Raw genomic sequence first — 15,083 nt, 5'->3', positions numbered from 1 at the left:
AAGCTATCCTAGTGAAATGGCTGACCTAAAGCAGCGGATTGTAGCTCCGCCTATGAGAAGTGATTCTCTTTTACTAGGCTTTATAAAAATTCTGGTTGCAACCCAGAAAATAAAAGTAGACCTTTTGAAAGCCTAAAATCTTAAGTTAAATAAACTATTTGATTTGCAATCAAAAAATGTGGTCTCCTCAGATTTTAAGGACTGGAAACACTTCCACTCTCAGCTTTGAAGGCTAAAGGTCTTAAATTTTTAACCTAACTCCTTAAATAGTAGCTTAACATAAATAAAAGCCTTGGACTGTTAATCCAAAGATGCAATTATTTGCCTATTTAGGTAAACAGCTAGCTCCCCCTACCAAGAACAACCCAAGTATGTTTAATACTAGCAATCCACTTATTAACCCAGAAAGTTGCATCTTACGCCAATTTAACCCACTTATAATTTGCTGAGGGCCTAATACTACGATGCACAAGTAACTAACGCGCAAATAGTAAAATAGACTAATTAAGGTACCTGTGATTAATACAACTGACACCCCTAGTAATAATTGACCAACGAAATGTGTCAACAGCAATCACTTTCCGAAGAAACCAAAAAATGGGGGCAGACCCCCTAAAGAGAGAAACCCAACACCTAGTAGAACACTCATAAGAGGATTAAACATTAATCCGGTCCGTAGCTGATTTAAGTGTCCCCCGTTTAATATATGTAAAATGGAAAATAAGGGAATTGACAGAACTACGTACAGAGTAAAGTAACTAAGCCCTAATAATGACCCAGCTACACACCCTACCACTAATCAACCCAAATGGGAGATTGACGAAAACGCCAGCAATTTTCGTATTTGTGTCTGCCCTAAACCTCCTAGACCCCCTACAAGAGCAGAAACCATACCAAATAATAATAATATAGAACTATTATTACAGGTTGCTAACTGGGTTAGAACTGCTAATCCCGGCACTTTCTGCCATGTCAGCAAGACAGCCCCCGGAATATAGTTTAGCCCTTGCACAACATCAACAACTCAATAATGGAAAGGCGCTAACCCTAATTTTGTAACTACTGCAAGTATAATTATTATATCCCCAATGTTCCCTATTAACTGGTTAACTCCCCCTATGAAATCACCTCTAAGACTTACTATCCCTCCTAAAAAGAATACAGCCGCCGCTATAGCTTGTACAATAAAATATTTGACGGTAGCTTCAACTTCCAAAGACGAATGTCATCAAACTAAAATAGGGATAAAGGCTAACGTTCCCAATTCTAACCCCAATCATATAAACACTCAGTGGCCCGAACTGCTGATTAACATAACACTTATAATTATAGTAATACTAAATAAAGGAGAGATATAAGGACTCATATGAGAGGTAGTGTAAGTAACACAATAGATTTTGAGTCTACTAATGCCAGTTCAACTCTTGCCCTCTCATGGTAGAGGATGGATTTACCAACACTGTTGGGGTATGGGCCCAATAGCCTAATTAGCTTACTCTAACTAAAAATGACATTTTATGCATCTCTGCCCTATCAAAACAGCGTTTTTTTTAAACTACATTTCTATAGCCCTCCCCCGATGCCAGAGAAAGTTAGAGGTAAACTAAAATTTAATATAAGTAACCCCAAACTCAGCGGTAAGAAGCTTTTCCAGGCCAAATGTATCAACTGATCATAGCGGAAGCGTGGGTACGAAGCCCGAAACCATAAATAAAGCCCCGCTAGTAGCCCCACCTTAACTGCTACACCTAGCAAACTAAAGTGTGCGGCCAAGAATAACAAAGCAGAAAGAACATTCATAAATAAAATATTGGCATACTCGGCCAAAAAAAACAGAGCGAAAGGACCGCCTGAATATTCTACGTTAAATCCCGAAACCAATTCGGATTCTCCCTCCGTTAAGTCAAAAGGAGATCGATTGGTTTCGGCGACCGTTGAGATAAACCACATAATTCCTAACGGTCAGCAACTTAATATAAGCATTACTTCCTCCTGCGCGGAAAAAAACTGAGCCAGATTGAAACCCCCCACTAAGCAAATCAAACTTAGAATGATTAAACCCAAGCTTACTTCATAAGATACTATCTGTGCAACAGCTCGCAAAGCACCCAAGAGAGCATACTTTGAGTTAGAAGATCACCCAGAAGCCATGATTGAGTAAACCGATAGGCTCGAAATAGCTAAAACAAATAATACAGCAAAATTTAACTCAATGAAAGCGTCTATAAGGGGTACCGGTATTCAAAGCAAAAGAGCCAAAATGAGAGCTAACATAGGAGCAAAAAAAAACACACTCGGGTTGGATGAGGAAGGCTTAATTGGCTCCTTAATAAATAGTTTAACACCATCTGCAATAGGCTGTAGGAGACCGTAGGGCCCCACCACATTAGGTCCCTTACGTAACTGAACGTAGCCAATTACCTTTCGCTCTGTTAATGTCAAAAACGCAACAGCTAGTAAAACTGGTACAAAATATAAGAAGATATGAATTACACTTAAGATTATCACCACTAAAAATAGGAATTGCACCTATGACAGAAGGGCTTAGGCCTTATGCAATACTACTTTGCTATTTTAGTTATAATTTAAAAAAACCTTAAAATTACACACCATTGGTCCTTTCGTACTAAATATGTGAATGTAAGGATAGAATCTAACCTGTCTTACGACGGTCTGAACTCAGATCACGTAAGATTTTAATCGCCGAACAGGCAAACCCATAATAGCTGCTACACCATTAGGAATCTTGATCCAACATCGAGGTCGCAAACCCTTTTGTCAATATGAGCTCTCAAAAAGAATTACGCTGTTATCCCTGTGGTAACTTTATCTATTAATCGCTCTTAGCGGATCTGTATTAATATTCCTTGGCATAAACAGCCTAAAAATGTAAATTTTAATATCAAAGCTTAATTCCTTTGCTTGCCACCCCAGCCAAAAGACCGTTTAATTACGCATGTTTGGTGATAATTAGTTATTTTATTATAACAGACGCTAATATATAGTCTTCAAGCTCAACAGGGTCTTCTCGTCCATTACAGCCATGCCCGCATTTTCACAGACACTGAAATCTCAGTTTTTAGGGGAAAGACAGTCGAAACCTCGTCTAATCGTTCATACATTCCCCCATTTAAAGGGCAAGTGATTATGCTACCTTTGCACAGTCAGAATACGCGCCGTTAATAATTACACCGGGCAGACCAGACCTTTAATATTAGTCTAAAGGCGATGTTTTTGTTAAACAGGCGAGCTTCATGTTTGCCGAGTTCCTTCCCCCTAATTATGTAACTCAATCACACTCTCCTGTTAGCTTCACATTAATTCTTTATCCAGAACAAAATACAAAGAGTAAAATTACTTACATCTGTGTTAAGAGTTAGTTAACCTACGCATTTTAACATAAAATTCTATAAGAGTTATTCAATACCAAACTAAAATAAAGTTACCGCCTCACCGTAAGCTATAACGCTGTTATTACAAGATGGCTGCTTTTAAGCCAACTACAGACAAATCAGAATTTATATATAGTAGATGATTGTTTACACTTAGATTTACCAGCATATTCCGATAAATCCCACTTGGTAATACTACAAAGCTGAACTCTTATTCATTTCTTGAATAACCAGCTAGAACTAAACGCGATTAGCATGTCACCCCCATTCTAGCCTCATCTAACTATATTGCAACATAGATTAGTTAAGTCATTAATTTACTAGGACTAGAATAAATCGTTTAGTTTCGGGATTACTAACACTAATTAAGCTAGAGGCTAGCAAGTGCCCTAATTAAATCATTATGCAAAAGGAAATAGAGTTTACCTTTGGGTTATTAGTTAAAGCCTTATTAATTATTTCTCGTATTCCTTTTCAGTACTCATCACTAGATTTTGTTCGCCCCTACACAATATTAAAGTTTTATAAACCATAACAATTGTTTACAAGATATTTACTTCAAGCTAATTTGATTCACAAATATCTTTTCCGTGTAAAAGAAACGCTTATGTCAAGCTCTAGCTAGTCCGGTAACGAAGCATGGATGCCTTCCTTTACCTTTTCAAGATAACAGTCTAGTTAACCTACGTCTACCTATAATTCCCCAGGGGATCCTTCCGGATGCCCTACCTTGTTACGACTTCTTTCCTTTATGATTTCAGGAAAATGACGGGCGGTGTGTGCATAGATAAGCGCTACAGTCAATATATCATCATAATACAAATTTACAACCAAATCCAACTTCAATTACTAGTTTCATGAGTAATATCCGGTATTGCTAAATAACTGTAATTCATTCCAACCTCTACTATTGACTACACCCTGACCTGACGTTTAGATATCCATCTTTTAGCTAATTCTTACACCCTTATGGCATTAGCTGACGACGGCGGTATATAAGTTGAACACAAAATAGAGTAAGATCCTCGCGGATTATCGATTTTACTGAACAAACTCCTCTGAATAGACATTACCCACTGCCAAAATCTTTAGTTTTCAAACATAATTCGTACTAACCAACTGTTAACTAGTAAAGAATAGCAGGGTCTCTAATCCTGGTTTATACCTTTACTTCGTGTAATTAACACTTTTAAGATTTACAAACGAGAGAGCATACGACATCACCTCTTAGATAATCTTAACTTGCTATGAAAATTACAGATACGTGTATTATAAATATTTGTTCAGGTGTAACCGCGGCGGCTGGCACAATCTTTGCCACACTAGTATAGCCACTGCTGAAGCATGCTCTCACACCTTCTCCAATATTAAGTACTGCTCTTGCTGTATAGAGTGGTAAGACAAAGCAAATAACAATAATATGCTTCAATTTGCGTTAAGACTTGAACTCTTAGCGCCCCCGTCTCTCACTGGTGCATAACGATTAGCATGTATCATCAGTAACCCCTTTATAGTTGAAACCAGAATCAAATCTGCACTCAGAAAATAGTTTAAGTAAAACCTAAACTTTGGGAGTTTAAAATGATAAGTATTTATCTTTTCTGAGTTTTAGAATAATATTATTATCTTCGATTTACAAGACCGATGCTTTCACTTAAGCTACTTAAAACTAACTAAACAAAAGCTTATTCTCTACATACCCCACAATAGGGATAAGCAGTAAAATGTTAACAAAATAAATAACCGATGCCGCTTGACCTAAAAAAATGTAAGGATATTCCACAGGCTGACCCCCTAGCCAAGTTAATAATAACACATTCACTACTATTAACCAAAAAAGGACCTGGGCTAGAGGTCGAAAATTATGGCTCGTCTGGCGGCTAGAATGAACGAAAGGTATAAAAAATAAAACTACAATAGACATTGCTAACGCTACAACTCCGCCTAACTTATTAGGAATTGACCGAAGAATTGCATAAGCAAACAAAAAGTATCATTCCGGCTGGATATGAACTGGCGTCACAAGAGGGTTAGCAGGGATATAATTCTCTGGGTCCGTCAAAAGATTAGGGGAGAAAAGTGCAATAAAAACTAACCCAGCCAACAGAACAACGAACCCTACCACATCCTTGTAAGAGAAATAAGCATGAAAGGGGACTTTATCTACATCCCCTGCTAACCCTGTAGGATTATTAGCCCCCGTTTGGTGTAAGAACAATAAATGGACAACAGATAACCCTGCAATTATAAAAGGTAAAAAAAAATGGAATGCGAAAAACCGTGTTAGCGTAGCATTATCAACTGAGAATCCACCTCACAGCCACTGAACCAAGTCTGGCCCGAGATAAGGGATTGCTGAAAATAAATTAGTAATAACAGTAGCACCCCAAAAAGACATCTGCCCCCAGGGAAGAACATAACCTAAAAAGGCGGTTGCTATAGTTAGAACTAGCAACATTACACCAATGTTTCATGTCTCTCGATAAAAGTAGGACCCGTAGTATAGCCCTCGCCCGATATGTATATACAAACAAATAAATATGAAAGATGCACCATTAGCATGAAGATTACGCAATAACCACCCATAGTTAACATCTCGACAGATATGAGCTACAGATGAAAAAGCCAAATTTACATCAGCTGTATAGTGTATTGCCAAAAAGAGCCCAGTCAAAATTTGACTCACTAAGCAAAGACCCAATAAGGATCCAAAATTCCACATAACAGAAATATTGCTAGGGACAGGCAAGTCAATCACAGAATGATTCACAACTTTTAGTAACGGATGATGTTTCCGCAAAGGACCAGACATAATTTTTGTAGTTAAAATATAACACAAGCTTTTCATGCTTGAATTCTCGTAAGTCGAGCAAAAATTTATGCAAATAATATTGATATTCTTACTGTTACTTGCCGCAATTATAGTTATTCGTGCAACCTCCCCATACTATGGAGCTCTTGCAACTGCCTGACTAGCTCTACTGGCAGCACTTTTGCTTCTAGACGCAGATATTATCTTCCCTGCAATTATTTTAATACTAATTTATTTAGGAGGGATACTTGTCGTGTTTATTTACAGTACAGCCTACGCGGCTGACTTAATACCACTCCCCATTAACTTAACCATGTCAGCTTTAATAGCAAGTTTCGGAGTGATACTTATTACAATAATCTCTTCACCCTCAATTGAAACGCTTTGTGAAACAAAACCTTGATTAGTATATGATATACAACCATCATATATGTTATTTGACATTTATCAGCGTGGGTCAAGCATATTTATTGTAGCTGTCATGATTTTAACTGCACTCCTCTTCTCTATTTTAGAAGTAGTGTCTCATCGCCAAACAACGATAAAATGGTTTATTCACTCCACCTATTAGTGGACCCTCAGATTGGAAGTCTAAAATAATAGCCTTATACTAAGTGAATGCGTACTACAGCACTTTTCATTCTTTAGTTTTGGAGAGAAGAAATTATTTATCATTCGACAAGAGGCGCGCAGCCGCGCTTCCCCCAACTTTACTGGGTTTTTTCCCCCAAAAAGAATTATAATCTCTTCTACAGGCAAATTATAATCCCTAAAATGAGACCACCTATTATTACTATAACTGCAATATATATTTTAATTAGCGATGTCTGTGCATTAACAACATTATCAGCTATGATCTTATAATTACCTCCAAGACCTTGCGGTAAAGCTAGCTCCGTCCACCCCCGATCCATGACCTGCATTTGATATATTTCCCCTATGTTTAGTCAAACTTTTGGGATTAGTTTATGCATAATTAAAGGGTAGAAACCAACTTGTGCCTCGAAAGCCAGTTCCGGGATGTTAGTAACACTCTCTTCTCGGTGAAGTAAATTTACTACATCCCATGCAATTAACCCCCCTACCAGGGTAACAAATACTGCTGCAAGTTTTAAACTTAAAGGTAATGATAAACAACTAATTTGATTTGGACTCAAAAAATAAATAAAAACTACCCCAGCAATTACACTTCTGTAAGCTAACCGTTGTAATGGCCCAATTAAATTTCCGTACTCCTCATTCATAGGTTGTAAAACCAATATGCGACTAACCCCGCCCACTGAGAAATATAATAGTCGAACACTATAAGCTGCAGTGAATCTAGTAGCAATTAAAACTAAACCCACTGCCCAGCTATTAAGGTTATTAATATTAATGATTTCAATAATTGGGTCTTTAGAGAAAAATCCAGCTAAAAAAGGGACCCCTATAAGTGCCGCACTCCCAATAAAGAAACATACACTTGTAATAGGAGCAGCACTGTGTAGACCTCCTATTTTCCGAACGTCTTGCTCATTCTGTAATCCATGAATAAAACCTCCTGAACACATGAACAGCATAGCCTTAAAAAAAGCATGTATACAAATATGTAAGAAAGCCAACTGTGGTGCACCAGCACCAGCGACGACAGTCACTATTAAGCCTAACTGACTAGCAGTAGAAAATGCAACAACCTTCTTTATATCATTTTGTGCTAACGCACAGATAGCTGAAAACAATGTTGTTATTGTTCCCAAGAAAAACACCATCAACTGAATTTCTTTGTGATTTAAAATAATGGGGCTAAATCGAATAAGTAGAAATACCCCAGCTACAACTATAGTGCTAGAATGAAGTAACGATGAAACCGGTGTTGGCCCTTCTATTGCTGCTGGTAATCAAGGATGAAGCCCCAACTGAGCGGATTTACCAGCAGCGGCAAGGACAACCCCCAGCAGGAAAAACGTATTAACGAAATCTAAAGCATAAAGACCGGTAAATCTTCAGTCACCAAGAGTAACTAGACTTCATATTAGTATAATTAACAACCCGATATCCCCCACACGATTGTAAAAAATTGCTTGTAATGCAGCTGTATTTGCATCGCTACGAGCATACCACCAGCTAATTAATAGATAAGATATAATACCTACTCCTTCTCACCCAATTAGAAGCTGGAATAAACTCTCTGCACTTACTAACAATAATATCGCAATTAAGAACAATCCTAGATACTTACAAAACAAATCGATGCGTGGGTCTGTTGATATATAGTAGAACGAGAACATAAGAATATTTCATGTAACGTATAATCCCACTACAAAAAAGCAGCAAGTATATAAATCGAAGCGGAAACTAATTATTAATCTATAGCCACCCAATTTGACTCACTCTCATTTCAAGAACAACATTTCGCTCTCGTCACTTATTAATAAAATACTTAGCAAAACTGCATTTATGTACCCTGCATATTTAACTGATTCAGCAAAACTGCTTTTGATTTTACTAAATAAGAAAATTACCATAACCCCTAAAGAGGTTAAAGACAAAACACCTCATAGTTCCAACATCACTCAATTGAAGTTTATTCTTCACTCTTTGACCCCTAAAATCAAAATATTTTCTATACTAATCGAGCTGGCACCATTAAAGACTCGAACTTTAATTAATTACGGTAGCAACATAATTTTAACCTTATAGCACCAGTCAGTCGGAGTTTATACCCCACCGCTAAGACCACAACTTAGTATTCTTATTAAACTAGACTAACTAAAACATTAATCCTAAGTAAAAAATCAAATAAATAGCAGGCACTAAATGCAGAGTTGTCAACAAGTATTCTCGGCTAGTAATAGTATAAAGGTTCTTATAATTTTTTATAGTATTCCCTCATTGTGACATTCCGAATAAATATAATGAGTATGCAGCAGTTAGAACAGCACCTAAAGACATGTAGACAATACTGTATGGACTTCAATTATAAAGTGCCACTATAGCTACTAATTCACCAAATAAATTAATGGCTGGCGGTAAAGCTATATTTATAAGACTTATTAAGAACCAACCTGAGCTAATTAAGGGAAAAATTATGATTAGACCTCGTGACCCAGATAAATTGCGCGTGCTTGATCGTTCATATCATAAATTCGCTAAACAAAACAAGCATGAAGAAACAAGTCCGTGAGCAATCATTAGAACTATTGCACCATTGTAACCCCAAGCTACTCCTGTTAAAACTCCGCCTACAACCAGAGCTATATGCCCTACTGAAGAATACGCAATTAAAGATTTTAGATCTGTCTGCCGCAGACAGATTCCTCCTATTACTACAATACCTCAAAGAGCTAATGCTAGAAATACCTCTCTTGATAGTATAGCTGTAGCCCCTCATATTAAACTAACTCGCATTATCCCATAACCTCCTAACTTTAGTAAAACCCCCGCCAAAACTATTGAACCAGCAATGGGAGCCTCTACATGAGCCTTTGGCAACCATAGGTGCACACCGTATAAAGGAAGCTTTACAAGAAATGCTAAAATGCATCCTACCCACCAGAAATTTACTAAGTATCTAAGCTGGAACACCCCCTCATAGGATAAGTCTAATGCTAAACTACCAACTATTTGGTATTGACCAATCAAGCAAATTAAAAGAGGCAAAGAGCCCACTAATGTGAAAAACATAAAATATGTTCCAGCCTGATAACGCTCCTTCTGAGCTCCTCAACGAGTAATCAATATTAACGTTGGAAGCAACGTTGATTCAAAAGCAATATAAAATAACAGCAAATCGCTAGCTATGAAAGCTAAAACTAGAGCACCGGTCAAAAACACCTGACACCCCACGAATACTCGTTGGTAGATTAATGATTCACTAACTATATGCTGTTGACTTGCAAGTAATATCAAAGGTAATAACCAAATGCTAAGTACAGTTAAGCCCAATGATACAAAATCTCTAGTTATTATATATCTTACATTAGAAATAGTCATGTTTATATTTACTAATACCGTAGCAGGTAATATTAGTAGTACTCTCCCTACTTGACCTACTCGCCAAACTATACTCTTTTTAGTAACGATTACACCAATTACCAAACCAACATACCCCAAAACCAGATGATTCATTAAGAGAGATTAAAAGATTTTAGTAAATCACTCCCATGACTTCGCGAAATTAAGACTAATAGCGCTAATCCTGAACTAGCCTCACATGCACTGAACGTTAATAACACTAAAGCAATTATTAAAGGGTAATGCAAGCCTGAAATTCTAACTATGCCTAATCCGAGGTACAGTGATACCATCATTATTTCTAAGCACAATAGAACTGATAATAAATGAGTCTGTGATAACCCAAGACCTAATAGTGCAATTAAGAAAATTAAAATTATAATTAACATACAAAGCAGAAACACTTTATTGATATCTTCTGGGCCGAAACCAAATATTTTTTTTACAACTACCTGCTTATTCTGTTCATTCTAAACCTCCCTTCAATCATTCATATATTAACCCGAAAGTTAACACAACCACTAGAAGTATTACTAGTCAGTAGTTGTAGAAAGTATTTTCACTAAATACTACCCCTAAAGGATAAGGTAGGATCAATGCAATCTCCAAATCAAATAGAAGAAACAAAATTGCAACTAAAAAAAACCGCAATGAGAAAGGTAATCGTGCATTACCTATAGGGTCAAACCCGCACTCGTATGCAGATAACTTTTCATTATCGGGTATCACACTAGGTAAGTGTAAACCCACTAAAAGAAGAATAATTACTAAAGCGCTTGCAATACCAACAATATAAGTTAATCTTAACATTTAAGACCCTCACCAGTAAATACAAACGTATAAAAAAAGTCACACAACATCGACAAAATGTCAATACCATGCCGCCGCCTCAAAACCAAAGTGATGAGAAGAAGTATAATGGTAAAATACTTGCCGCCCTAAACAAACTATTAAAAACGTTGATCCAATAATAACGTGTAAACCGTGAAATCCTGTCGCCACAAAAAATGTTGAACCATAAACACTGTCAGCAATAGTAAAAGGTGCCTCGTAATATTCCCACGCTTGCAGACCAGTAAAATATAACCCTAGTATAACTGTAATAGCTAGTGACTGGATCGCTTCTGTGCGCTTCCCTTCTATTAAAGCATGATGGGCCCACGTCACTGTTACACCAGAGCTCAATAACACAGCAGTATTAAGCAAGGGCACAGCAAATGCATTCAGCGGATGTACACCAACAGGAGGTCAAGTTACCCCTAGCTCCACTGTTGGTGCTAAGCTACTGTGAAAGAAAGCCCAAAAAAAAGCTAAGAAGAAAAACACTTCTGACACAATAAATAGAACCATACCACGCCGTAAGCCTGACAAAACATAAGATGTATGACACCCTTGAAAAGTAGCCTCACGAATTACATCTCGTCACCATTGAATTATCGTTGCAACAATCATTACTAAACCTAAGATTATTAAGCTAATCGAATTATAATGAAACCATATTACTAAACCTACAGTTAAAGTGAACGCTGCAGATCCGCCAACAAGAGGCCATGGGCTAGGCTCCACTAAGTGTCACGGATGAGGTTGATATCCTGTCATTAAAGATTTTCATCTAAGTATAAAGTTACTAAAATAGCAAACACATAACCTTGAATCAGGGCGACAGCAATTTCTAGTATAGTTAAGAATACTAATAATAGCAACGTAATGCCACTTAGTATCACCGACAATTCTATTAAGCCTAAAACAGCAGAAGAAATAAGATGTATCAAAAGATGCCCGGCAGTTAAATTAGCAGTTAACCGAAGGCCTAGAGCTAAAGGGCGTATTAGAATACTTAATGTTTCTACCACTACTAATACTGGCACTAGTAAATTAGGCGCACCTTCAGGACACAAATGAGCAAGAGCAATTACGGGATGGTTGCGAAAACCATACACCACGGTCCCGAGTCACAAAGGTACTGCTAGCCCTAAATTTATTGACAACTGTGTTGTAGGTGTAAAAGTATAAGGAAAAAGACCAATTACATTAAGCGTTATTAGCATTAATATTAAAGAAGAGAACAGAACAACCCATCGAAAACCTAGTTTATTTAGGGGCTGTATTACTTGGCTTATTAACGTTTCTATAGTAGCATAGACCAATCGTGAGCTACGAGTTCCAGCCCAGCTAGGCCCAAAACTCACAAATAGTTTTCAAGGCATAATTAATGCTAGTAATACTAAAGGGATATTTAATAATCAAGGCGAGTCAAACTGACTAAATAAACTTACTATCATGGTCAAGAATATTCTTTAGATTTTACTTCTACCTCTTCACTACTATCATCTAACGTAGTAGTAACAATAGAAGTAAATTTTTGCAATCCTAAAAATCCTAAAACAAGCCATACCAAAAAAAAGAGAAAAACTCAAGGGATTGGGTTTAACTGCGGCATCCATCGGGGAGTAGTAACTCATCATTAACTTAAAAGGTTAACGCTTTATGTTTAAGCTACCCAATGACTCTTCATCTAGTATTATATCACACCACCCCTCAAAAACCTCAACGGGCACAGCCTCAATTACAATTGGTATGAAACTGTGATTAGCCCCGCAAATCTCGGAACACTGCCCATAGAATGTACCTACACGACTGCACTGTAACGCTAGTTGATTTAACCGCCCCGGAACAGCATCTATCTTTAACCCTAGAGATGGGACTGTTCAGGAATGAATTACATCAGCAGCAGTAACTAACACCCGTACTGACGTATCTACAGGTAAAACTACCCGATTATCTACCTCTAGTAGTCGAGCATCTCCTTTAGACAAATCCCCTAAAGGCAGCATATAAGAATCAAACTCAATATCGTAGTAATCCGTGTACTCATAGCTTCAATACCACTGGTGTCCAACACTCTTAATTGTTAATTGCGGATTATCTAATTCGTCCGTTAAATAGAGTAACTTTAATGAAGGTAACGCTACTACAACAAGAATAATAGCTGGAATCACTGTTCATACAGTTTCAATAACATGTCCATCTGTTAAAAACCGATAGATATACTTAGACGAAATTAATACTAACATACTATAGAAGATCAAGCATGTAATCAGAATTAATACTAATATTACATGATCGTGAAAATAGATTATTTCTTCTATCACAGGTGATGCTGCGTCTATTAAGCCCAACTGCGCGGGAGTTGCCATCGAGATATCTTAAGACTAAGATTTACAACCTGACAAACTGTAAGTTTTAATTAACCTAATACCTCTGTTTAAAGGAAATATGGCAGAGCGTATGCGATTGGCTTGAAACCAATAGACAAAGGTTTTAACTACCTTTTATTTCTAATATTTCTTTGAAATAAAAGGTAACTCTTCATGTGTATGAAATAATGGTGGACACCCTATTAACCACTCTGCAGAATGAGATGCATGACTAGCTGGCACGGCTTTCCGCTGAGATGAGAATGCTTCTCACAAAATGAATAAAAAGAATACTACAGACCCAAGAGAAATAATTGACCCTAAAGATGAAATTACATTTCAGATTGTATATGCATCTGGGTAGTCAGAATATCGACGAGGTATACCTGCCAACCCTAAAAAATGCTGGGGAAAAAACGTTAAATTTACCCCTACAAATATTACAAAGAAGTGAATTTTTGTCCAGGACTCCTGTAACGTAAATCCTGTAAATAAAGGAAACCAATATGTAAGTCCAGCTAAAATTGAAAATACGGCTCCTATAGACAAAACGTAATGAAAATGTGCTACAACATAATATGTATCATGCAACACAATGTCTAAAGACGAATTTGCTAGTACAATTCCAGTTAACCCTCCAACAGTGAATAAAAAGATGAACCCTAGCGCTCATAATAGAGGTGTTTCCCACTTTAATTGCTTTGATCCAGATAATGTAGCTAACCAGCTAAAAACCTTAATTCCTGTTGGAACTGCAATAACCATAGTCGCGGCAGTAAAATAACTTCGTGTGTCTACATCTATACCAACAGTAAACATATGATGGGCTCAGACCCAGAACCCCAGTAACCCGATCGTAAACATAGCTCATGTTATACCTAAATAACCAAATGACCGTAATTTACCAGCATAGTGAATAATAATATGTGAAATAATACCAAACCCCGGTAAAATTAAAATGTAAACTTCTGGATGACCAAAGAATCAAAATAGATGCTCATACAAAATTGGATCTCCTCCACCGGAAGGATCGAAGAATGTAGTGTTAATATTCCGATCAGTAAGCAGTATAGTAATTGCACCGGCTAACACTGGCAAGGACAATAGCAATAGGTAGGCAGTAACTCAAATTGACCAAACAAACAACGGCACCCGATTTCACTCAATGCTAGCACGCATATTATGAATCGTTGTAATAAAATTGATTGCCCCTAAAATGGATGATACACCAGCCAAATGTAGAGAGAAAATAGCCAGATCAACAGATGCCCCTGCGTGAGCAATGTTACTAGATAAAGGAGGGTAAACTGTCCAACCCGTTCCAACCCCAGCCTCGACAGCAGAAGACGCCAATAATAAAGAAAATGACGGCGGTAGCATTCAAAAGCTCATATTATTTATACGGGGGAAAGCTATATCTGGCGCCCCAATTATCATGGGCACTAACCAATTCCCAAATCCCCCAATCATAATTGGCATAACTATGAAGAAGATTATAACAAACGCGTGCGCTGTTACAATTACATTATATAAGTGGTCATCACCTAAAAGCGCACCCGGCTGAGACAGTTCTGCTCGAATTAGCAAACTTATAGCAGTCCCCACCATTGCAGCTCAAGCACCAAAAATAAAATATAAAGTTCCGATATCTTTGTGGTTTGTAGAAAATAACCATCGAGTAATGTACAC

At 37.3% G+C, this 15,083-nt stretch overlaps 13 protein-coding genes, besides 25 other annotated features; 1 reads left to right on the top strand and 12 right to left on the bottom strand. All coding sequences in view use genetic code 5, as the record gives it.

The window, feature by feature from the left end:
- Positions 1 to 10: 10 nt before the first annotated feature.
- Positions 11 to 76, top strand: a tRNA (tRNA-Tyr).
- Positions 77 to 134, top strand: a tRNA (tRNA-Cys).
- Positions 135 to 197, top strand: a tRNA (tRNA-Ala).
- Positions 196 to 264, bottom strand: a tRNA (tRNA-Trp).
- Positions 264 to 333, top strand: a tRNA (tRNA-Asn).
- ND2 lies at positions 326 to 1,366 on the bottom strand. Its coding sequence (NP_007769.1; NADH dehydrogenase subunit 2) covers positions 326 to 1,366, from the start codon at positions 1,364 to 1,366 to the stop codon at positions 326 to 328; it is 1,041 nt and encodes a 346-aa protein.
- Position 1,367: 1 nt separating this feature from the next.
- Positions 1,368 to 1,436, top strand: a tRNA (tRNA-Gln).
- Positions 1,436 to 1,502, bottom strand: a tRNA (tRNA-Met).
- Positions 1,503 to 1,565, bottom strand: a tRNA (tRNA-Ile).
- ND1 lies at positions 1,566 to 2,505 on the bottom strand. Coding sequence (NP_007768.1; NADH dehydrogenase subunit 1) is annotated over positions 1,566 to 2,505 (940 nt in total).
- Positions 2,506 to 2,508: 3 nt separating this feature from the next.
- Positions 2,509 to 2,579, bottom strand: a tRNA (tRNA-Leu).
- Positions 2,580 to 3,950, bottom strand: an rRNA (l-rRNA).
- Positions 3,951 to 4,017, bottom strand: a tRNA (tRNA-Val).
- A 2-nt stretch (positions 4,018 to 4,019) lies between these two features.
- Positions 4,020 to 4,085, bottom strand: a tRNA (tRNA-Phe).
- Positions 4,086 to 4,931, bottom strand: an rRNA (s-rRNA).
- Positions 4,932 to 4,997, top strand: a tRNA (tRNA-Pro).
- Positions 4,998 to 5,061, bottom strand: a tRNA (tRNA-Thr).
- CYTB lies at positions 5,062 to 6,204 on the bottom strand. Its coding sequence (NP_007767.1; cytochrome b) covers positions 5,062 to 6,204, from the start codon at positions 6,202 to 6,204 to the stop codon at positions 5,062 to 5,064; it is 1,143 nt and encodes a 380-aa protein.
- A 1-nt stretch (position 6,205) lies between these two features.
- Positions 6,206 to 6,270, top strand: a tRNA (tRNA-Glu).
- A 1-nt stretch (position 6,271) lies between these two features.
- On the top strand, positions 6,272 to 6,775 carry ND6. Its coding sequence (NP_007766.1; NADH dehydrogenase subunit 6) covers positions 6,272 to 6,775, from the start codon at positions 6,272 to 6,274 to the stop codon at positions 6,773 to 6,775; it is 504 nt and encodes a 167-aa protein.
- Positions 6,757 to 6,824, bottom strand: a tRNA (tRNA-Gly).
- Positions 6,825 to 6,953: a sequence feature (largest non-coding region).
- Positions 6,954 to 8,753, bottom strand: ND5. Its coding sequence (NP_007765.1; NADH dehydrogenase subunit 5) covers positions 6,954 to 8,753, from the start codon at positions 8,751 to 8,753 to the stop codon at positions 6,954 to 6,956; it is 1,800 nt and encodes a 599-aa protein.
- Positions 8,754 to 8,821, bottom strand: a tRNA (tRNA-Leu).
- Positions 8,822 to 8,887, bottom strand: a tRNA (tRNA-Ser).
- Positions 8,888 to 8,953, bottom strand: a tRNA (tRNA-His).
- On the bottom strand, positions 8,954 to 10,311 carry ND4. Coding sequence (NP_007764.1; NADH dehydrogenase subunit 4) is annotated over positions 8,954 to 10,311 (1,358 nt in total).
- ND4L lies at positions 10,312 to 10,586 on the bottom strand. Coding sequence (NP_007763.1; NADH dehydrogenase subunit 4L) is annotated over positions 10,312 to 10,586 (275 nt in total).
- Positions 10,587 to 10,588: 2 nt separating this feature from the next.
- Positions 10,589 to 10,655, bottom strand: a tRNA (tRNA-Arg).
- On the bottom strand, positions 10,656 to 11,007 carry ND3. Coding sequence (NP_007762.1; NADH dehydrogenase subunit 3) is annotated over positions 10,656 to 11,007 (352 nt in total).
- On the bottom strand, positions 11,008 to 11,796 carry COX3. Its coding sequence (NP_007761.1; cytochrome c oxidase subunit III) covers positions 11,008 to 11,796, from the start codon at positions 11,794 to 11,796 to the stop codon at positions 11,008 to 11,010; it is 789 nt and encodes a 262-aa protein.
- On the bottom strand, positions 11,797 to 12,479 carry ATP6. Coding sequence (NP_007760.1; ATP synthase F0 subunit 6) is annotated over positions 11,797 to 12,479 (683 nt in total).
- ATP8 lies at positions 12,473 to 12,637 on the bottom strand. Its coding sequence (NP_007759.1; ATP synthase F0 subunit 8) covers positions 12,473 to 12,637, from the start codon at positions 12,635 to 12,637 to the stop codon at positions 12,473 to 12,475; it is 165 nt and encodes a 54-aa protein.
- Positions 12,638 to 12,703, bottom strand: a tRNA (tRNA-Lys).
- On the bottom strand, positions 12,704 to 13,394 carry COX2. Coding sequence (NP_007758.1; cytochrome c oxidase subunit II) is annotated over positions 12,704 to 13,394 (691 nt in total).
- Positions 13,395 to 13,459, bottom strand: a tRNA (tRNA-Asp).
- Positions 13,460 to 13,467: 8 nt separating this feature from the next.
- Positions 13,468 to 13,538, top strand: a tRNA (tRNA-Ser).
- Positions 13,536 to 15,083, bottom strand: COX1. Its coding sequence (NP_007757.1; cytochrome c oxidase subunit I) covers positions 13,536 to 15,083, from the start codon at positions 15,081 to 15,083 to the stop codon at positions 13,536 to 13,538; it is 1,548 nt and encodes a 515-aa protein.

The sequence above is a fragment of the mitochondrial genome of Branchiostoma floridae (assembly GCF_000003815.2).
Source record: "Branchiostoma floridae mitochondrion, complete genome".
Lineage (NCBI taxonomy): Eukaryota > Metazoa > Chordata > Leptocardii > Amphioxiformes > Branchiostomatidae > Branchiostoma > Branchiostoma floridae.
Note: the sequence above shows the minus strand (reverse complement) of the source record. Positions and strands in the feature narration are given on the sequence as shown.